This window comes from Anopheles moucheti, chromosome 2, assembly GCF_943734755.1.
Source record: "Anopheles moucheti chromosome 2, idAnoMoucSN_F20_07, whole genome shotgun sequence".
Classification (NCBI taxonomy): Eukaryota; Metazoa; Arthropoda; class Insecta; order Diptera; family Culicidae; genus Anopheles; species Anopheles moucheti.
Genome location: NC_069140.1, coordinates 61,105,005 through 61,125,166, shown reverse-complemented (window position 1 = coordinate 61,125,166; position 20,162 = coordinate 61,105,005). Strand labels below are relative to the sequence as shown.

At 39.0% G+C, this 20,162-nt stretch overlaps 1 protein-coding gene across 1 annotated transcript; it reads right to left on the bottom strand.

Moving 5' to 3' along the window:
• Positions 1-960: 960 nt before the first annotated feature.
• LOC128309800 (protein groucho-like) lies at positions 961-18,295 on the bottom strand. Its single transcript, XM_053046275.1, has 17 exons — positions 18,156-18,295; positions 15,993-16,304; positions 8,616-8,713; positions 8,481-8,544; positions 8,087-8,131; positions 3,919-4,056; positions 3,597-3,851; positions 3,414-3,518; positions 3,234-3,324; positions 3,071-3,160; positions 2,827-3,006; positions 2,519-2,690; positions 2,175-2,424; positions 1,812-2,070; positions 1,550-1,714; positions 1,262-1,461; positions 961-1,195 (listed from the first exon to the last, which is right to left on the bottom strand). Exons 2-17 carry the CDS (start codon positions 16,041-16,043, stop codon positions 1,088-1,090), a joined length of 2,271 nt encoding a protein of 756 aa, XP_052902235.1. The 5' UTR covers positions 16,044-16,304; positions 18,156-18,295; the 3' UTR covers positions 961-1,087.
• Positions 18,296-20,162: the final 1,867 nt, after the last annotated feature.

Genomic DNA, 20,162 nt, shown 5'->3' with positions numbered 1-20,162 from the left:
TCCAGTATCGTTTTGATTATTCTTTTGAACAAAACGCACTACAGTCTTCCACTGGTTCTAGAGTCGTTTTAACATCGAGCTTTAATCATGTTTACTAGTTAACCTTCCCACTAATTATTACCATCCAAAATTTACCATTCGTGCAGATAATTTTATTTTTAAACTGATTTCATTTTCTCACACTAAGCGTAAGCATTCATTAACTTAATGATATCCCTCTGTTTCTCTATGTGATTTATGTTGCTTTTTGTTACCCTTACCACTATCTCCCCTTAGCGATAAACCGTCTAACATATTTAGATAATAATTTTATACAAAGCTTGTCAAGCAATACCCTCATTTCTACTACCATCACGATCATGCATCTTCTCCCTACCACCTTCAGCGATGTTCCCGAATGTGTGTCGAACGAATTTGTCAATTCCAATCAAGCAAGAAACTGTAAACTATTTATATTCACAAAACTTTCCGCATTACATGTAAGCAATTGAAAAAATACAATTAACGGAATATACTTCTGTCTATACAATGGTAAAAGTTCTACTGCAAAATTTGCTGAGTTCGTAAAAACAAATAGATTTTCGGTTACAGCTTAAATGACGATTGCTTTAATTCGTGCATCATACTGTTGGAAGTTGTGAGATTCATAATTCAGTCACCAAGCGTTCTCATATCACGCAACAAGAAAAGGCAAATAGTTCAACACGACACACAATGGCGGAAGCTGATAAACGATGTGAGAAGAAAACATCGCACAGAACTATATTAATGTACAATTGTGAATTTCTAGTCTCCCTTTTTCAATCTCTTAATTTCTCCCCCATTCTCTCTTTTTCTCCCTCTGGCTCTCTCCCTTTGTCTCTCGTCCTCTGCCTCTCTTTCTCTGTCTCTCTTCCTTTGTCTCTCTTTATCTGTTTTTCTCTCTCTTTCTCTCTATTTATCTCTCTCTACCTCTCTCTATTATTTATATTCAATTGTCCTTTTGTTTTATTTTTTTTTTCATTTCCATTCCATTTACGTAAATCTTGTTCTGCTCGTTTCTGCAACTTTTTATTGCTTTCCCTAGCACTACTAGCATCCACCAATTTTAGTAGATTACTTCGTAAACAGTGGCCTTTTTATCTCCCGAGCCCGTAACTATATATTTGTCATCGGCGGATATATCACAGCTTAGCACCGAGGAAGATTCCTTCGACTAAAATAAAAGAAAACCGATATTTGCATACAAACTGGAATAAACCAATAACATTTCCAAACTTACCTGGAAAATTGAGGCTCCGTAAGGCGTCCTCCACGCGTTTAGTAAGTTGTCTTTACCAGTCGAAACGAACCACTTGCCGCATGCGGCAAATTTCAAACTCAGTACACAGCTCTCATGTAAATGTAGCTGATACTTATCCGGCTTAGTAGCATGCAACACTTCCACATTCGAATTTTCCATTCCAACAGCGAGCCATTCACCTAGCAAACCAAATATTTTGTTATTAAACGTCTTTCACTAACAATTACAACCATCTTCTCTATTCATCTTTCATGCAATTTTACTTACCCGTTGGACAGTATCCAAGAGAGAAGATTTGCGAACTAAAATCGTGTTGCTGTAACTGTCGTCCTTCTCGAAGATCCCACGAACGTACGGTATTGTCTAAACCACCCGTCCAAAGCTTTGAACCATCGGCACTAATATCAATGCATGATGCTCCATCGGTGTGTCCTACAAAATAGTGATAAGGGTGCAAAGAATATTAATAATATTTTTTACAACCGCATGCTATTTTCCATTAGCAATTCAATTCGACGACTAGCCTTACCTTGGAATTGTCGTACTAGTGTCTGATTTTGAAGATCCCACACGGCAATATTACCATCTGAGCAGCAAGAAAAACACACTTTAGAGTCGGGTGAAATGGCAAGCGCGTAACAGGCAGGAGCATTTGATGTCAATTCAGCTTTTATTCTTGGTGTTGGGCTTGCCAGATCCCAAATCGATAAATTCGATGCTTCCCCTCCAACAATCAGCGTTCGTCCATCCGGCAAAAGCTTCACCGAACGAATGTAATTGTCACGTTGCTAGAATTATGGACAGATTAAATTATTACATCATTTTTCTGTTTCAATGAATGCAATGGGAAGGATCACTTCCTACACATTCCATAATATAATCTTTCATTTACCAAACAATCTAACTGCGACACGGGGCTTTTGTTTCCTGGCTGCGAAATATCCCACGCCTTTACGCATCCTTTGCCACCAGTGTACACATACTTTGTCGGATTGGAGATCGTTACCGCGCACACTACTTCCCCATGATTCAGGGAGCTAATTTGACGAGCGTGACGAGGAATACCGGGACCAACTAGGGCATCCTGGGGAAATGGCACTGGTTGCATTTGTCCTTCAGCATTTACATGAAATGAATAAGCTCTGCATTGAAGATCAATAGCAGAATGAAAAAAAAATACATTTAGCAAACATCGCTTCGATCTACACTTTTAAATATTTATTTTAAGATACTGACGGTTTTCCACCAGGAATACCAATTGGGCCGAGGGGAGCACGCATCTGAGGATGCGGATCGAAGGCCAACGGAGCACGGGCGTAGTTATTTAACGAGTGTGGCAGATTATTGTGCACACCGGGTCCACCGTATGCTGCCGCAGCTGCTGCTGCCTGCAAATCGTGTGGGGCTCCTGAAATAAAGGTTTAGTTATGTTATTCTTCCTTGTACAATACTTTACACTTTTCAAATATATATATATATATATATATATATATATATATATATATATATATATATATATATGTAATGGTATATATATATCATACCATTCAATGGACCCGCAAGGTACGGTGGATATCCGGGATTCAATACGGGCGGTTTATTTACCACCTTTGATACACCGTTACTTGCAACAGAGTTGGTAGGAGTAGCTGGCTTTGCTATTGGCGTGGTAGGTTTGTCGTCCAGTTTCTTATTCGAAGGAGTCGATGCGTTGGATGACGTTCCTAAAGTAAAATCAACAATCAACTTAGAAACGTTCCGTTCGATACACAACGCACTTGTTATTACCTGATCGAGGCGAATGTGTTCCTATGCGATCTCTATCCTGCACGTCCAGTTTCTTTTGCATCATACCATTTTCACGAGGAGATGCTGTACCTAACGATTTCAAAATGTACATTTTAGCTATAATCTTCTGTTAATGAACAAACTATCGAAAGTTATCATTTACCATTATGATGCTGGTTGGGCATTGGACTCATAGGATTTATCTCCGATGCGTCATCAACCACTAAATCTTGATCTGATTTTTCACCGTCAGACTGCAAATATGAAGAGAATTAGATTAATTCCGTATGTTGTAGAAATGGGAAATATCACACAGTCGGCCTTTTGCTATATTCACACTTACATGTCCCATGTCTTTTTCCTCTTTCTTAACCTTCTTCAATTCGTGTGTTGATTCTGGGGTCCTTGGACGATATTTATCTCGATCCGATGGGGAAATTGAACTTCGCTAAAGGACCAGATGAAGACAAAATAAGGCACATTGTTCAATTATGTTTTGCTCATTATGAGAACCTCCTGAACTTACGTGTCTATCATCCAAAGGCATAATGTTGCTATTGCTACTTTTAGATTCCTCTGGTCTGTGCAACTCCTGTTTATTGAGGATTGCTAATGGGTGTTGTGGAGGTGTGCTACCAAGAGCTAGTGGTCCCCCTAGAGCGCCCGGACCAAGACTAGGATGAGGCATACCAACCGGTATTGGAGGTGCACCATGAGCACCCGGAATTTGTTGTGCATGCATCTGTTGTAGTAATCGGGGTAAATCGGGTCGTTGTTGTTGCTACGGATGATAAAGAAATGACATATTATTTCAGCGTTCGACTATCGAGATTTCTAATAAAAATTACCCCAATTACGCTATTTAGTTCCGACATTGTGATTTGCTTCGCCCGTTCTACAGCTGTTAACACCTGCTGCTGATGTTCTTGGGACAAAAACGGCACGATCTGTGTAATTATTGCATTTAGCCTTTTCGATATCTCTGTCTGTGAAAACATTTCAAATAAATATTTAGTTAAATGAAGTAAAACTAAGTAGTGCAAAGTTTTTTGAGAACAATTTCTAGAAATGTAATTGTAAATAAGTCCTACTAATTTTACTGTATGAGACAGTCTGTTAATATTAATATTTGTTGTGGTAGATAACGCTGATAAATGAACCAAAGCAAGCGACATGTCACATAACACACATGACTAACAAATTTTTAAAATAGTTAGCAAGTACTACCAATCCGTCTATCTTCTTATTCACTGCCATCTATATCTTAACCCTACAAGTTGTTCATTCATCCCACCCTAGCCAGTGCTCTATGCCCTTGGAACAAGAATCCATAATGTGAGCTTATATTCAAATCAGATACGATTTCGTGTTATTCCCAGAAATCTTTCTTAAGCTCTTTCCATAATGTAGCATGCTGTAATTTTAAGGCAATGCAATGCCAAAATCCACAACGACTACGAGCAGTACTAATGATTGTTCCTTTGAATCTCCTTTTCCCGTTCTACGCACCCAAGCCTCTTTAATTACTTCGTCAATGACTGTCCGATCATTGGCCGAGAATTAGATTTGGGTGTTTATCTAGACGGTAAACTACTATTTCACGATTTCATTTCATATCTCTAATACGGTTAATTTGGCTTATAGAGCTCTTTGGTGCAATTAGACGGCTATAACGTCCGAACTGCAAGATCCACGTTGCTTGAAAGCACTTTTCTGTGGTTTAGTTCGCCCTTTGCTCGAATTCGTCAGTGTTATATGGAGCCCTACTAGCGCTACTTCGTCTGCACGAGTGGAGAGTGTGAAAAACCTTTATACACGTATCGCGTTCGGGCGATTCTATCGTACACCTTTTGCCGATATACCACCCTACTCCACTCGTTGTCTACTTTTGGAGCTCCCATCCCTCGAGATCAGGTGTCACCAAGCTAAAACAATTTGCATTACTTGTCTGTGTCGCGGTGTGACCTAATGCGCCTTCCTTGCCCTCCCTTATTCCTGCTCCTCCTATTTGTGTGCCCCTCTAGATCCTTACGATCCCGTGTTCCTTTTCATATCCCTATTCACTGCACACGCCATAGCTGAAACGATCCATTCCTTTCTTGCCTTGGTCATTTCAAAGTCTATTCTGACCTCTTCAACTACTCCTGTTCTTTGTCTTCCTTTCCTTTTCGTCTTTCTTTGTCTCACTCCCCCCATTCTAATGTACTTTCTTCCGTTTTTTTTGCTCCTTTTTGCGTGTTTGTCTGTGAAGTGTTGATTGTTAGGATAAATCTAGTTTGTAAAATTCTTTGTAATTTTTAATTTAAGCCTTGTTGTGTAGCCTTTGGGGCAAACAATAAATATTATAATTAAAAAACCTCGTTTACAAAAATTAATCAACATAAATGAGCCGTTGAATAACTTTAAAAATGAATGTTCAACACTCTAGCTCGCGCATTGACGCTAAATGTTTTACTCGTTTAATCTTTTTCTCCTGCTTGTTCATATTCTCATCTTCACAATTGAATAACTTGATCATATCACCGAATTTCTTTGGTAGTTTAGTAATAATTATATTGTCTTTTACTCGTGTTGTAAAAATCAGTTTCTATCGCAACTAAAACAATCAGAACAAATCAACACGGACCAAAAATTGACTTAATTTGTTTTATTCTTTTTTAAATTATTCATTATCATGAAGCTGCATACGGTCGTAGAATAGATGAAACAGAATGAATGATAACCGCATACGGATAAGATAATATCACAAACACAAGATCATTGGGTTGTATCACCACCAACTACAGTACATTTATTGGTTAAGCATAAATGACAATTTCAAACAGCGTGATTGAAAATAAAACCACACATCCCTTTCCTAACATTCCTACATGATGCACGAAGGGAACGCGCGAACGAACAATTCTCTTAATAGATGCCATAGAGATAGTTCATCCTCACATTGTGCTAGAACAAACAAAAGGATTTGACGTGAGGAACCACTGACTTCATTGCTTTGATTTCCTATGTCATTTACCACCCTCTTTTGATACTATCCTCAACCAACATCCTTACCACTTCTACACTACCTAATGTGCTACGGTGAGGACAACCTCATACCACAACGACTCCTGAACAGCACAGGACCCATACCGGCCCTTTATCCATCCACAGTATCCTTCGAAATATGCATGACCGCACCCCACATTTCATGATTCCACGAAATGAAGGTTGATGGTTGATCACCCCTCTTCAAGCTTTACTACACCAGTCCTTTACAACTCAGTGTTCCATCACGGCGTACTAGTGGCTCATAGCACTCGTTTACTCTCTTTCCATTTGTCTATCAAGCGGTTTTAGGTATTTTTCATTTTTTTCAACCGTATACCAGCTTTAACGTACACTGCACACTATCCTAATACTCGTTTGCCAGAAAAGATTTTCCTTTCGAGTTTGTGGAAAATTACATCCCAACAAGCACGGTTTGCAACGACGATATCGCTGTAGTGGTTACTAGAATCGAAACAGTACACTGACGGAAACTGTTATCTACTAGTGTTCACTCCCCATCATTCTCATCCCGGAAAACACATACAAAGGAAAAGACTACATTTAACAACTCTACACACACAGCACAGTCTCTCGCCATTGCAAATTTCACTCCTTCTCACTGTTGGAGGTTTATAGCATTACCGTGGGTCGTCTGGTATGCCGCTGCGAAGAACGCAAATGCCACCCGAACTCCATTCGGTGTTGGTGCGTTTTTCAGGCCATTGTCGATACAACGAAATGTTGAAGGTAAGCGACAACGGGCAGGCGTCGGCTATGAATGAAAACGAAATAAACCACCAGCAGGCACTGCGGGGTAAAGCAGGAGTCTGTGGTTTGTGGTACATAGCATAAAATAGTTGGAACCAATAGATTTCCCAACGTACATTTTGAGAGCAGATGTGCGGAAGGCAGGTTAGAGTAACTATGTAGAGCCACCGCAATGCTGCGGTTCGGGTGACCGCATCATATAGGATACAAATATGACCACAGAGGAAAACCACCGTACCCCGCCTGACAGAGGTGCAGCAACGAGAGTCTGGATTGTTGTGGCTCGAGGGCATACACAGAACGCTTTTACCAACCTCCAAGCCAGCCAGTGTACATTCATTTCATACAATTCCTCCATTCCCTGTTGCCATTGGCATTTGTACGAGGTAGAGTATAACGGATTGCTTCGGAAGTCAGGATAATAGCACCATTTTTGAGGACAGGTTTTGATACGGGTACAGGCACAATCACGCAGAGCGAAACACAACGGAAGCCGCACACGAACTTCGAGCTCAGAATTGGTTTAGATGGTTTAGTTGGTTTGCTCCTATCACTTGAGTTGGAATATAGAGCAGGGGAAAAGCTAGGTTAATATGACATATTGTCTCGAACACAGCATTCCCCTTATTCAGTTATCCAATCAACGAAGCATTCGCAGTCGCAGTCAATCACATTATATACAACCAATTCCTTTTTCACTGTAGCCTAAACCTAACGATAACGACATTTTTAAAGATTAGTATGAAAAGTTATCACTCCACATTAACACTCTTGCTTCCCGCGATAAAAGTATTCTGAACGCTAATAGTGAAGTTAGTTCATCTACTCTTATCCATCATCGTCATTGGAATTAATCTTCATTATTTGATCTGCCCTCGATTACCACACAGTGATTTCTTGTCATTCATCTATAAGCGCTTATCGACTAACAATCTATAAGCGCAATAAATTCTAATCGGAATTTAACAATTTTTCTTTTTTTCTTTTTAGTAACCAACTACATTGGTTACTAAACACAATTCGCTGCATTCGATTAAAACTCATGTTCTGGCATTGGTAATTTTTTAGCCGAAGTTTTAGTCTAACTTAATTTCTGGCAGTAATAGGCACAGTACAGTATCCGAAATTATCACTAAACCCTAAACAAACCGATCGTCGTCCTACGTGTATAATTGTACCTAAGTTCAATTTTATACTTGTATTCCCACATCAATTTACCTGTTTGTGCATTTCCACGTTGAGACCATATGACATTTCATAATACTGAAAAAAAAACAGAATAAAAATTATAAGATTTACAAGTCGTCATCCAAAGTTTATCTTTTTTCTATATCTAATAAATTGAACCTAACAGGCAGATATTCCAATAAACTGTAATTAACAAATTTATGTTTTAATATGTTTAAGTTAACGTGGAACAGTCAAGAATTTGGGAGCCAAGCTTCAACAGTTGTCTACATCTTTTGCGATCGATGGCTTTAGTCTCTAGTGTAACTGTCTACATGTCAGTTATTTAAAGGAAGGTTATTTATTTTGAAGAAAACAGTAACATTTGAAACAAATTTAGTGTACGTTTGAAAAATGTGTTAATAAAATAAATTAGTCCTCTTACCATCACATAGTGTCGCTGCATTTCCGTTTTATCCTGTGCCAGTTTTTCACATTCCATTTTGAGACTGAAAGCAAAAATAATGGCAAATTATTGTAGTAATTAGACATTTACTTCTCTTCACACATCTTTACTTACTTATGGTACTGTGCTTGAAGAAAATTAAACTCTTCTTTTATCCTATCACAGTTTTCAGTTATGGTGAATTTGAATGGCTGTGCGGATTGCGGTGGGCCCTGCAAATGAAAGAAAGCATAGAAATCTTTATTACACAAGCAAGATATCATTTTAAAGAAATGGGTTATGCTATTCAGGTGATTGTTGAACTAGTATATATAGATATGTTTCAACATTCAGTATGAAAGCGTTTAAATTGAGATCAAATAAAATATAAGACAACAACTGTAAATGCTTGCAATTTCTAAACTAAATGAATAAAACATTATCATGCTTCGAAATGTGTCTAACCAAATACGTTTTGACTTGACAAATAATCGTTAAAATTACCTGTCCATTGAACTTGATTGAAAAAACATTGTATCTCCGCGTTGCGATTTTAGCCAGAACAATCGCAACGCATCCAATATTCTTAAGCATCCTCACTTAATATTGTCCTCCGAAGCAAAGTAACTGCAGCTTAAATTAATAGCAACAGTATCTACCCATTTCCGTTGTAAATCTTAGCAATGGCTGTTTCCTCTCTTGTACTTTGCCCTAGTTATACGCTTTCCAATTTTCACACCAGTTACACCACGAACACCACACATGCTAGTTTCCATGTTTTCCCTCACGTCAGCGTCAACAATCAGCTCAGGCTGTTTTATCGACTGACTGTGCGGCTACAACCGGCAAGGCACAGAGAGAGGGCAATAAGGAACTTGCTATTCCACCCCTATTGAAAGCCTACCACACACCAATGGAAACAAAAAACACCCTACTGGAAGCCGCGGCTGGTCCCAATTTAAGGGTAAACAAATTTAAACCCATCTTTCAGTCCGCTTACCACCCAGGTGTGTGTTTGTATGTTTTTCGTGCGTGTGCATTCAAACAATGAATTATTTTTCCCTACCGGGCGTTGCCGCTGACACTAGACATTTGAAATGTTTTGAACCCCTCGCTATTTCGCCCGTGAATATAACATTATCTAAGAAAACGTTTTCTATGACGATATCACGTCAACAACAAAAAAGACATATACTGTCCCAAAAGGAAGGATGAAAAATTGTAAAATACGTACGCAGGAATGAAACATGGGCAGCCGTGAAGTAATTGTTAATTAACACGGTTGTGCACGGGACCATAATCAACGAACAGCGATCGATCGTTATGCAACAATGAAATGGTGGAGTTGTGGAGTGTTTTGTGAAATGATAAAGAATTTGCCATAAGACACAAGGGTCATATTCACGTGATATTATATGTTAATTTTTGTCATGTATACATTGGAAAAAGCACTTCTTGAGCAATTCGTGACCATCAAATAAAAAATCGCTTTCAAAATCTCACTCATTAAGTTACTTTTTCCCATTCCCGGTGTTTTGTTCGACGTGATGTATTGAGAGATATGGAAAATGCAATACCAATACCATAACCAATGCTGACGACGCTAACCAGACGCTCAGATTAATCCGGAAATTATTATCTGTGAAACGGCACCACCCTCCGTGTGTAAAGCCCGTTCCGGTATTTAGAACCAAGAAGGGTTCCCGAACATGTTCATGATACATACGCGCGCACACACACACACACACACGCATAAACGAAGAACGTGCGCACGCACGCACGCAAGGCGCTAACATAACATCATCCACGCGCTTACGATAGGGGAGAGCGTGAAGTACACTGGCAAGGGCAAAACACCTATTAGGTCAAACAAAATCGTCCCCTAAAATCTGTGATTTTTTGTCGTCCCTCTTTTCGTGCCATTTTGCGTGCATCCCATCCTTCTGAAATTAATACGGTCTATTTTCCCTTACAGTATTCAAAATCGATTTATCACCCAGTGGTCTTGCTCTTGCCCTCGAAAAATGCCATTGTGTTTTTTTTCTTACTCTTACGTATGTCCTGTCTAGTTAACTATTGATTCCATTTTTAAACCCCAAACTATTCGAGGTTCACTGATGCCAAACAACTTTCTGGCAATTAGGATACGGCAAAGACTTACGGCGAACGTGTTTTTCCTATGAAGAAATGGTGGCGTTCCAAGCGTTCTGTAATTTTTTTATTTTGAAAATCCACAACAGATGGCTTAGCGTTCATCGTTCGAAGAATCCATTCGCCGTTCTTCGTTTTTAGTTTATACCATTACGAGAACGTAGTGAATATTTCTCTACTTTTGTTTAGTTTGTTAGTCACGCGCACTGGATACATTGATAAGGCATGTTAATCGTATCATATTAATCGGTTAAACCGGCACTCATATCTCATAACTCGGGAATTAGACATCTAATAATGGACCGCACGGGAATATATAATAATGCATTATAAACACCGAAATTCCCTAAATCATGTCACATGTGCGGTAATTTCGAATGGTAGGTTTTAACGGAACCGTCTCGGATGTTTTGGAACCGTCAAAAGTGTCCAGAAGCTCAGGGGCCGGGACAACAGATACAAAACGCACCAATAATAAAAGTAAATTATTAAAGTTCGAGATAAAAAATATTGTAACTTATTTTTTTGGTTTCAAATTGACCTGTCAACGGTTGGTCTCACTCATTTGTTGGTCTCACTTTAGTTTGCTAGATTAAAAATAAAATAATGAATACAATTACAATTACAACTTACGCGATGTACCTGGAAAATAACTCATCCCTTATCCTTCGCACTTATCCCATCCCTATCTATGAACTAAAAAAACCTACCTACACCACAAACCAAACAATTGCAATAGTGCAAACAATTCGCAAACGTATACACCACCATTACCGTTAGCAAACAGAACATAAATCAGATATCGATCACATATAAACGGCACGTTCCATTTGTTCGCCCTCTTCAATGGAAACCAAACATGCAAGCAAAATTAATATTGTTATTAGTCATTGTTCGCTCTTTTACATACTTCTTCACTATGTTTCCTTTACCTAAATACTCCGACAGAACCCCCTTTACTGAAACCCCAATAGAAGATTATTTAAATACCTTTCGCTGTCGCAGTGTTGTAAAAATAACATAATAGTATCAGGAGGTAGTGATTTTTGCACTATCTTCGGGAGGAGGTGTTAACTACTGATATTAACTTTCTTCAGAGATTCCCTTAATCTTCGTTCGTTGAATCGGTTCGGTAGATTCGTTGAATCTACCTGACTCTATCGATAACGTTGGATCTCAGGGCCTCCATGGCCACTTAGTCCTCTCTCTATGGATAATCTATCTCTTAAGGTAGTATATCATAGAGCCAGAATTACAGAGATAAGATAAGAAAAAATCAATTAACATCCCGGTCAAATTGTGTGTATAAGTCAATTGATATAGAACATTTCAACTGGCAATGAAACACAATTTGAGCACAAAAAATTGATTGATTGATATATTGTAGAAAAATCTAGTTGGTGTTTTTCTTTTCTATTTTTCTCCTTAAGACTTCTGTTAACTCGCCTCATGATTTTTTTTCTTTTTGAACTGGTTTGCTACATTTAAAAACTCCGGATCGGTCTGATGAAGGTTTATTACAATTTAAGGCAAAGAGGAATATTTTCGAGGAAATGTTTTATACAAAACCCACGATCTCCGAAATGCATTCCTGTCAATCAATTTATACTGTAAACATCTCTGAAATCTGAAAACATTACTTAACGTAGTAAACACGACAGAAATTATACTTTAGACAGTTGAAGGTTCTGCTTACAGTCCAATTACATAGTACAGAGAATTTATGTTCTCTATCGGCACAACAACCCGAAAAGGTCTCCCAGGCTATTTATGGCTTTCTTCGACTTTATCTACCCCTAGACGGATAGTAAGTCCCGCATATTGAGGATGGGTCCGAATGGGATTTGGACAGGTCCTATCGTGTGATAACCGGTGCGGCTACCAATACACCACCGGACCGCTCCAAGAACATTTTGTAGTAATGTTCTGAAATCAATTGCATTATGCAATCATTTCATATTATCGGTCAAGACTTATGAGAAATATAGCTATGGTTTGGGGAATACAACGCGATTGACATGTAATAATTCCGTATATATGTGCAAACGATTGGCATCAGTTGCAGCCACTAAATGGCAACTGACATGGGAATAAACGTATAGAAGAACGCTGACATCAGAGAACTTTAAGCAAAAAATTGAAGAAAAAACATGCACAAGCTTCAAACATATCTACAACACAAGCCAACCTCACACCTATGACTTCCCCCATGAACAATTTTACTTCCAATAGCAAAACACATGAACAAACAAAACATTTCCTCCACGGAACGTATAGCGTGGCAAACGGTGATGCAGACACGGTAAGGAAAACAAACAAAAACAAACAAACCAAACATCCCAAAACCCAATTTTAACTCTGCTCACACCCATTGACGGATTTAATTCGTTTCACATTCCTTGCATGATGCACAGTATGAATCACGAAACTAATGATTATATTACTAAGAAAAAATATTAAAAAAACACGTTTTCAACTGTTATTTTGGACTGTTCAAATAATTGCAATGAAAACACCAAACAGATTGTTCAATTTGTGTTGGTATTAATGATGACGTTCGGGGCGTCTTGGTGGTGTATTTGATAGCGGCGCCAGTCTTCACACGATTGGACCGTTCCAAAATCCCATCCGGACCAATCCTCGACCGCAGGACTGGCTATCCAGCTATTGGTAAATAAAGCTAAAGAAAATCCAGAAATAGCAGTCCCTTTTGTAGTTTTAGACTACCACTCTTACGCTACACCTTTCGCTCTACCATAGTCTTTTGCTTTCCACCGAGAAAGTCTGATTTCAACAATGCCAGTTCCAGTGTGTTGATCATATCTTGCAGGAAGAAGTAAAGGAACATTTGCGTTTTGTTAGCATAAACGTAAAGCAGCATAAACCAACACCAATTCGAACCGCACAGGAAGTCGAAGCGGAAGCACGTCGGAAGAATCGAAATAACACAGGTGAAAAGTCTGGAGGAAAACAAAACAGAACAGGCTCTAAAAAGCAAACGCACCCACAAGAGCAAACGGAAGCAAAAACAATCACAGCCTTTTTCTCATCGGGAGCGTTTTTTATGCCGGAAAAAGAGCCATTCCTCAATCTACGCCTCCATTCCTATCCGCTTTCTAGACATCCCACCGCAGTGCCTTAGCTTAATCCCACAACCTTTCTCCGGATGTGTTTCTTTTTTCTTCTCCGCGCGACGATTGAAGAGAACGTAACCAGTAAGCAATATAATTCTGTAGAAAATTTTAAAAAAATATCTTTTTCTCCTAAGATGAAAAGTACTACGTCACACACTTCTACGTTCTTCTACGTACTTACACGTTCTACGTGTAAAACACACACACTTCTACGATCTTCTGTTGCAGGTACGTTTCAAAACGGCGAATATAACTAAAATATTTACCTTTAAATGCGTCTTATTTTGCTAGTTTATCAAACATACACAACAAAGCAAAACAAAGAGCAGCAAGCACTATTGCTCTATGCAAAATTAAAAATTTGTCTTCAGCTTCATCATTTCATAAAAAGACACCACTACTTTCTTCTTTGTTTGATTGATGTTATAAGTGACGTACCAAAACAGCGTTCAAGAAACAATTAAATATAACCCAATGCCGACAACCCATACTTTGCAACAAATCAAACACCAAAGAGCAAAAGAAAAAGAGAGCTTATGCTAGAAACGAAAGGCCACAACAACAAAACCAATATGGCGTGACGACGCATTTGCTCGCCTTGCGCTAATCGGCACCGTTAATTAAATACAGCCAACTGCCTCCCTCCTCACGTCGTGTGCTGCACACCTCCAGGAACAGCCAAAACTTCTTTATGCCTTCCTCAAGCTATTCTTCGCACTCTTCCCTCTTCACCCACGTTATACCCTTCTCGAGCATCCCTTACACATAACAACAACAACAACAAAAACATTCACATTATTTATCTCCTACCAACCACTCTGCCGTCCTTCCCTTTTGTTGATTACTCGTTCCTTTCCCTACATTAACACCATTCAAATGGTACGGTGCCCGTATCCCACAACACCGTGAAGCATAGAACAGCCCACCCTTTCCGTCTAATTCGTGTTTCTTATGTGTGTGTGTGTGTGTGTGCTTTTTTTATTTCTTCCTGCCAAGCCGCATCCTACGCTTACTTAAGTATACTACTTCAAAATTTTGACGATGGGTGTGTAAGGTGGAAGGAAAAGAGCCACATTAATGTTGCCGCGATTTAGAAGTATGGAACAGACAGCGGGCAAGAGAGTGAATAGGATGGAATAGCTTAAAGATCGAATTAGAAGTGGTTAATTAAGTCCCAACAGGAAGGTGCCGCATAGGAGTGTGCGAGTTCCACATTTGTGGCGCATTGCTATATTTTCCTTTTCCCTTTCCTTTTTTCTATCCGTATTACCGTAGCATTAAGATGCACACTGCTAATTTACAGAGAATTTCTTGTGCTTTGAAAAGGACTGAACCGTCAACAACTGTGTGTAATGTAACTACAAGCTGATTTCCACAATATTTAAATTATGATTCAGGTATTTCAAGTGTGTCACATTGGCATTGGTTTTCCTTTGCAATTTATCTGGACGCCTTTTTGAAAACGAAATAAACCAAAATACCTTTTCCATGCGTCACACACAATCTGATACAATTTTCAGCACTTTTCAGCACATGGTTTTTTAGTGTTTCGGGTTGCCTGGAGTATAATGTAGTATACGTTTGGTTCTTGATGAATACCAGACAGCAAATTATTACCGATTTCATTTTTTCAATTTGTCACGGAAAACACATTTTGACAATTGTGTCAGTGACATTTGATGGGTCAATTTCGGTCGATTATGTAGTTTTGTCTAGTATGCAAAGTACAGCACGCAGTTCGGCAAATCGAATAAAAAAATTAGCATCAAACAAATCGTAAACAAACATTTTAGAGAATTCGATATGGTTTTAACCAATATATTTTTGCACAAACCTCAAAAGTTGTGAGTGGAAAATTTTATATTTATTCTATAGATATCTCGACTTCTGAAGATGTCTAAGAACAACAGTGTCCCAGCCCCCTTTTTTTAGATATCCAATGACTCATGTCTCTCAAGTCTTCATGGCCTAAAATATAATGGTTGATGGTTTTCGTGCCATTGTGTGTCACAATTGTGCTAGGATCGTATTCTGCCTGAGTCGCTAAACTGTCATCTGATACGATTGTTTTCAAAGCACTCCAAACATATATTTTCAATTTCATTTAGACCTGAATAAGAAATCATCAAATTATGTATAGTGTATTACAATTTAATTAAAACTACTAAAGACAACCCCCCACCTGAATACCCCATCTTAAGCCTATGTGTTTACGAAGATCACTTACCGGATGACGGGCCGCGACCGCTGCCGCGTTAATGCCTGAATTTGGATACATCTCTCGTGGCGGCGTGATTGTTGCGTTGAAAATATCCTCTGTCCAATTGTAGTTTAAACGATCGTCTTACACGAATAAACTGAGCACACCCGGTACTAGGACTGGGGGGCGGGTTTGGCTCAGCTCCAAACTTTCACATTCAAAACTTTTCGCTTACAACTTTTCACACAACCGAAAGAACACTATATTTTTCTTCTTCTGCTTTTCTTCACACCACTATTCCATATATATTAAATGCAGGGTTGGGCTAGGTTCACTGCACTATAATAAAACAAAAAGGAAATTGCAAAAGAAATTTGTGAGACAACGCTAGAAGACTGGCGTAGAGAAATATGAAACCCTTTGTATTGCCAGAGGCTACTGCTTAGATATGAAGGTATCGTTTAAATATGAACGTCCGTCTATATCGCTTTATTTATCTACATAACGAATATCTATTCAAATCCAGTACCACACAAAGGCAAATGTAACACGAGAATACTGTTTTCAAATTTTTTTTCGTTTAATCACAATTCCTAAAGCGATCATTTAGCGCATCCCTCTTTCCCACCCATGTGTCATTACAGTAACCACACTAAAACCCAAAACAGGAACACACCACCCCCTCCCTAATAATGCAACCGTTCATCCATACACAAACACAAACCACCGCATTCGCGCATACATTCGAAAACCAACCACACCGGCTAATCGAATTTGTGTCGGATTCCGCTTTGCCATCCAACCCTGCTCTTACTTTCTCTTCTTTCTCGTTACTGGCGTTTGAGATGCGATCAAGCTCTACGGCACCGACATTTATACGCAAAGGAGCCACCGCGTGCGTACACTATTCTACACACGACACACACAAACACACACACACACGCATAGCATAGCCGGATAAAAAGGGAATCAAATTCTCTTATCGAGAGACGATGATACCAAATTCAATTATCAACCGATTTCACTTTCCACACGCATTCATCATGATAAAAAGTGCTGGAAAAAGAGCGGGAAATTTGTCGTCCTATGGGCATCTCCTTCTCGCATTGATTTAACCTCTAGTTTGCTCTCGCTCCAACTACAGCACTATTTATTTTCTTTTCTATACGAGACGTTTCTCGGTATAGAGTGGCTCTTTCACACGTGCTCGCATAGATGAAACCATTTTCGTTTCGTACTTTTCTTATTTTGTTTTGTACAGCCGACCGATTACCCATCATACCACGCTTACTAGATTCCGCCGGTTGCCACGATCGAACACACGAACAAGTCACCCCGTTTATAATGCTGCTGCTCTCGGCATTATCTACTCAGCACCATCATCACACACCACGATAAACTAAATTGATGCAGGGCAATTAATTATCGGCGACCCGTAAAAAGGTCTCTCTTTCTAGCCATGTACTGCCATCTTCGCCTAGTTGACCGAACACGGTTGTGCGTACCGGACCCCTGAAACCTGGCACGCACGCACGTACACACACATATACATATACATCTACGCCTCTAATAGCACACTTTTGCTGTGACACAGGGATTGGAACTTATAATTGCACACAATCTTCTCTGCGACCAAATGCGCCCCACAAATTAACTCAATTGTTGGAAGATATTTGGATGTATATTTTTCTCCACAACATTTCCCACACAACACACAACAGAATATTAGCACTACGAATCACATTCGCGCGGCTTTATATAGCTTTCTTAGCGATTTATTGAAAAAATGCCTTTTATTTCACTTTTCTCTTATTCGGTGCATATTTGTAACATTTGAAACAAACTTACACCCAGCCAATGCACCACCATCGTAACGATTCAAAGCCTCGGTTCAACGTAACGATGACGACTAACTATCGTCACAACGACGTTTTGACGATAACCATGTTAACAATTCATTGATATCGCACTTTTGCACTTAAGTAATAAATCTACTTGTTTTTTATGCTTCAAATGCGCTATCATTCCCAAACACAGTTTCGGGTGATGCATATTGACACTGCGAGCCGAAATATCAAGCATTGCTCATATCACATCAAACCATTTTGTAGCCGCTTGCAGCAGCGAGTACACACTATTTATTACATGATCCAAGTACAACGAACACACTTCCCCCAGTTGCAAAATCACCTTTGCTTGAGGTACCAAATTTACGCGTACAAAATTATACATGTGTAACCATGAAACCACTGCTGATTATGACAAAATTGCCAACACAAGAAGATACGCTGCCCGAACGCTTCACAAAACTCACAAGATCTCGAACAACGCCTCCTGCCTCGACCACGGCAAGCTTCCAAATAAACGTCTGTATGTGTACGCTTCCGGCTCAAACATCCACCGACAGTGGTGGTTGTGAGAGCGCTCGTGTACGTACACGCTGTGTACGACATACCGTCCACAGGCCGTTTATGTTGCCACATTCAATTCTTTCAAGCAGCTTCAAACACCTTTTGTTAGACGAATTTCTTTAAATTAAACATACATAATCTTAATAAAGTTATGTAAAATATATCTCTAAATACTTTTAACTCATGCAACTTCTCATAATTAATTGTTAAGTGAGTGAAAGTGATCCCTGAGCTACACAGTTTTTGGATTCCTGCATTGGGGAGAATTCGGTTTAATCCATCTTTGCGTCTATCTTCAATCACCATTCCATATCCCGAGCAATAGAATGTATCCAATATTTAGAACACTCCGGTCAACATTGAACATTTTTTTGCATTCAGTTATCTTATTATTTTAAAGAAATTATAAAAGCACGTATCCAGCCGTGCGTAATTCAATGTTACATAAAGTAATAAAATAATTATTTTTCTACACAAAAATAAAATAAATCAAAATAGCAACTTATTTCAAGAGTAATTAGACGACGATAATAAATTTTATAAAATTCCCTACTTTTTTCTGCAAACAATCTTCAACGCATCTCTCTGCGGTTTAGGCACGTTTGAAGCATTATGATGGGTGTCTGCCGGAGCGACGTGACAAAACGAGACGTAAAAGGTTGTGAGTTAATAGTTCAGAAAGCTACCCTACACTGCAAACAAGGCGGGCATGGGGATCCAGCTGATATAGTAATTAAAAATTTATGGTTGAATCATTGCTCGAGAGTAGCATATCAACAATGCTGTAAACCATTATTACGGTGCACTGGTTCCATCTAACATCCGTCGGCATGCTGATAGACGGTATTTTAAATATAGCGATTGAATTATTTCATCAGCAACCTTCATTCCAGCGATATTCACGTTAAATGTTGATTTCGAACGATTTTCAATTTATTGAGAAACTGCTATCTATTATCGTGCCTAGAACTTTATACAGATGATCGTAGGATAGTATTTGTAACTAACCTTATTTTGCTGTGTAATATTGATGCTTTTTTTTATTAAATTAAGTTTTGGCAATACTATTTTGGATACATTTTCTGAACTTTTACTACACTGTCGTCCAAAAATTTCCAATAAGGACAGTCGAACATAATCCATCATATGATCGATTCAGTAATCTTTTTATGCTTTTAATCGCAACAATAACTTTATCTATTGAGCGGTAGACATTTGTGTTGACTTTGGTTGAAAATTATCATTAGATTTTTGTCGTTCGATTACGCGCTGGGTGATGAAGAGGGGACACCATCAAGAGTTATAAACCGTACGTGACAACCGGAATCAAATGATTGATTATGGATCCATCGCACGTTTCACAACGATTTACGACCTATAATTCGTTTGACGCCCAGAGTGGCCGGCCACAATGGAAGCTCGTACTTATCAAGTAATCGATTTCACTAACGGCTAGACGCGGTTTTCTTTCGTTTCCAGCAATTGTTGTAGGAGTGTTAGGTCAACTCAAGCAAACGATTTGGCAATGGAATGGATATAAATGTGCATATATCTTTTCATAACCATACGAACATGCACAAATAAGGCAATACACTTAATCTGTTTGTTAAACTGTTGTGGTTAAACGGCACACTGCCACACCATTGAGTGACTCCCAGAATTTCTCCAACCGTGTGATGCAAATTTAGATGGAGGGATTTTTAATAATTCCCTACGGCCCTACTAAATTCCCTCCCAGCTGAATATACACTCAAGCTGTTCGAAGGGTTGGTGCAAGAACACAACA

Bases quoted from the DNA above. Each gene is read 5' to 3' on its own strand.
- LOC128309800 (XM_053046275.1), bottom strand. From the start codon at position 16,043: ATGTATCCAAATTCAGGCATTAACGCGGCAGCGGTCGCGGCCCGTCAT. The intron at 4,057-8,086 runs GTAAATTGATGT...ATGTTTTCACAG, and splicing joins ACGTGGAAATGCACAAACAG to ACAGAGATATCGAAAAGGCT. The intron at 3,325-3,413 runs GTAAGTGTGAAT...TCATATTTGCAG, and splicing joins AGGAAAAAGACATGGGACAT to TCTGACGGTGAAAAATCAGA.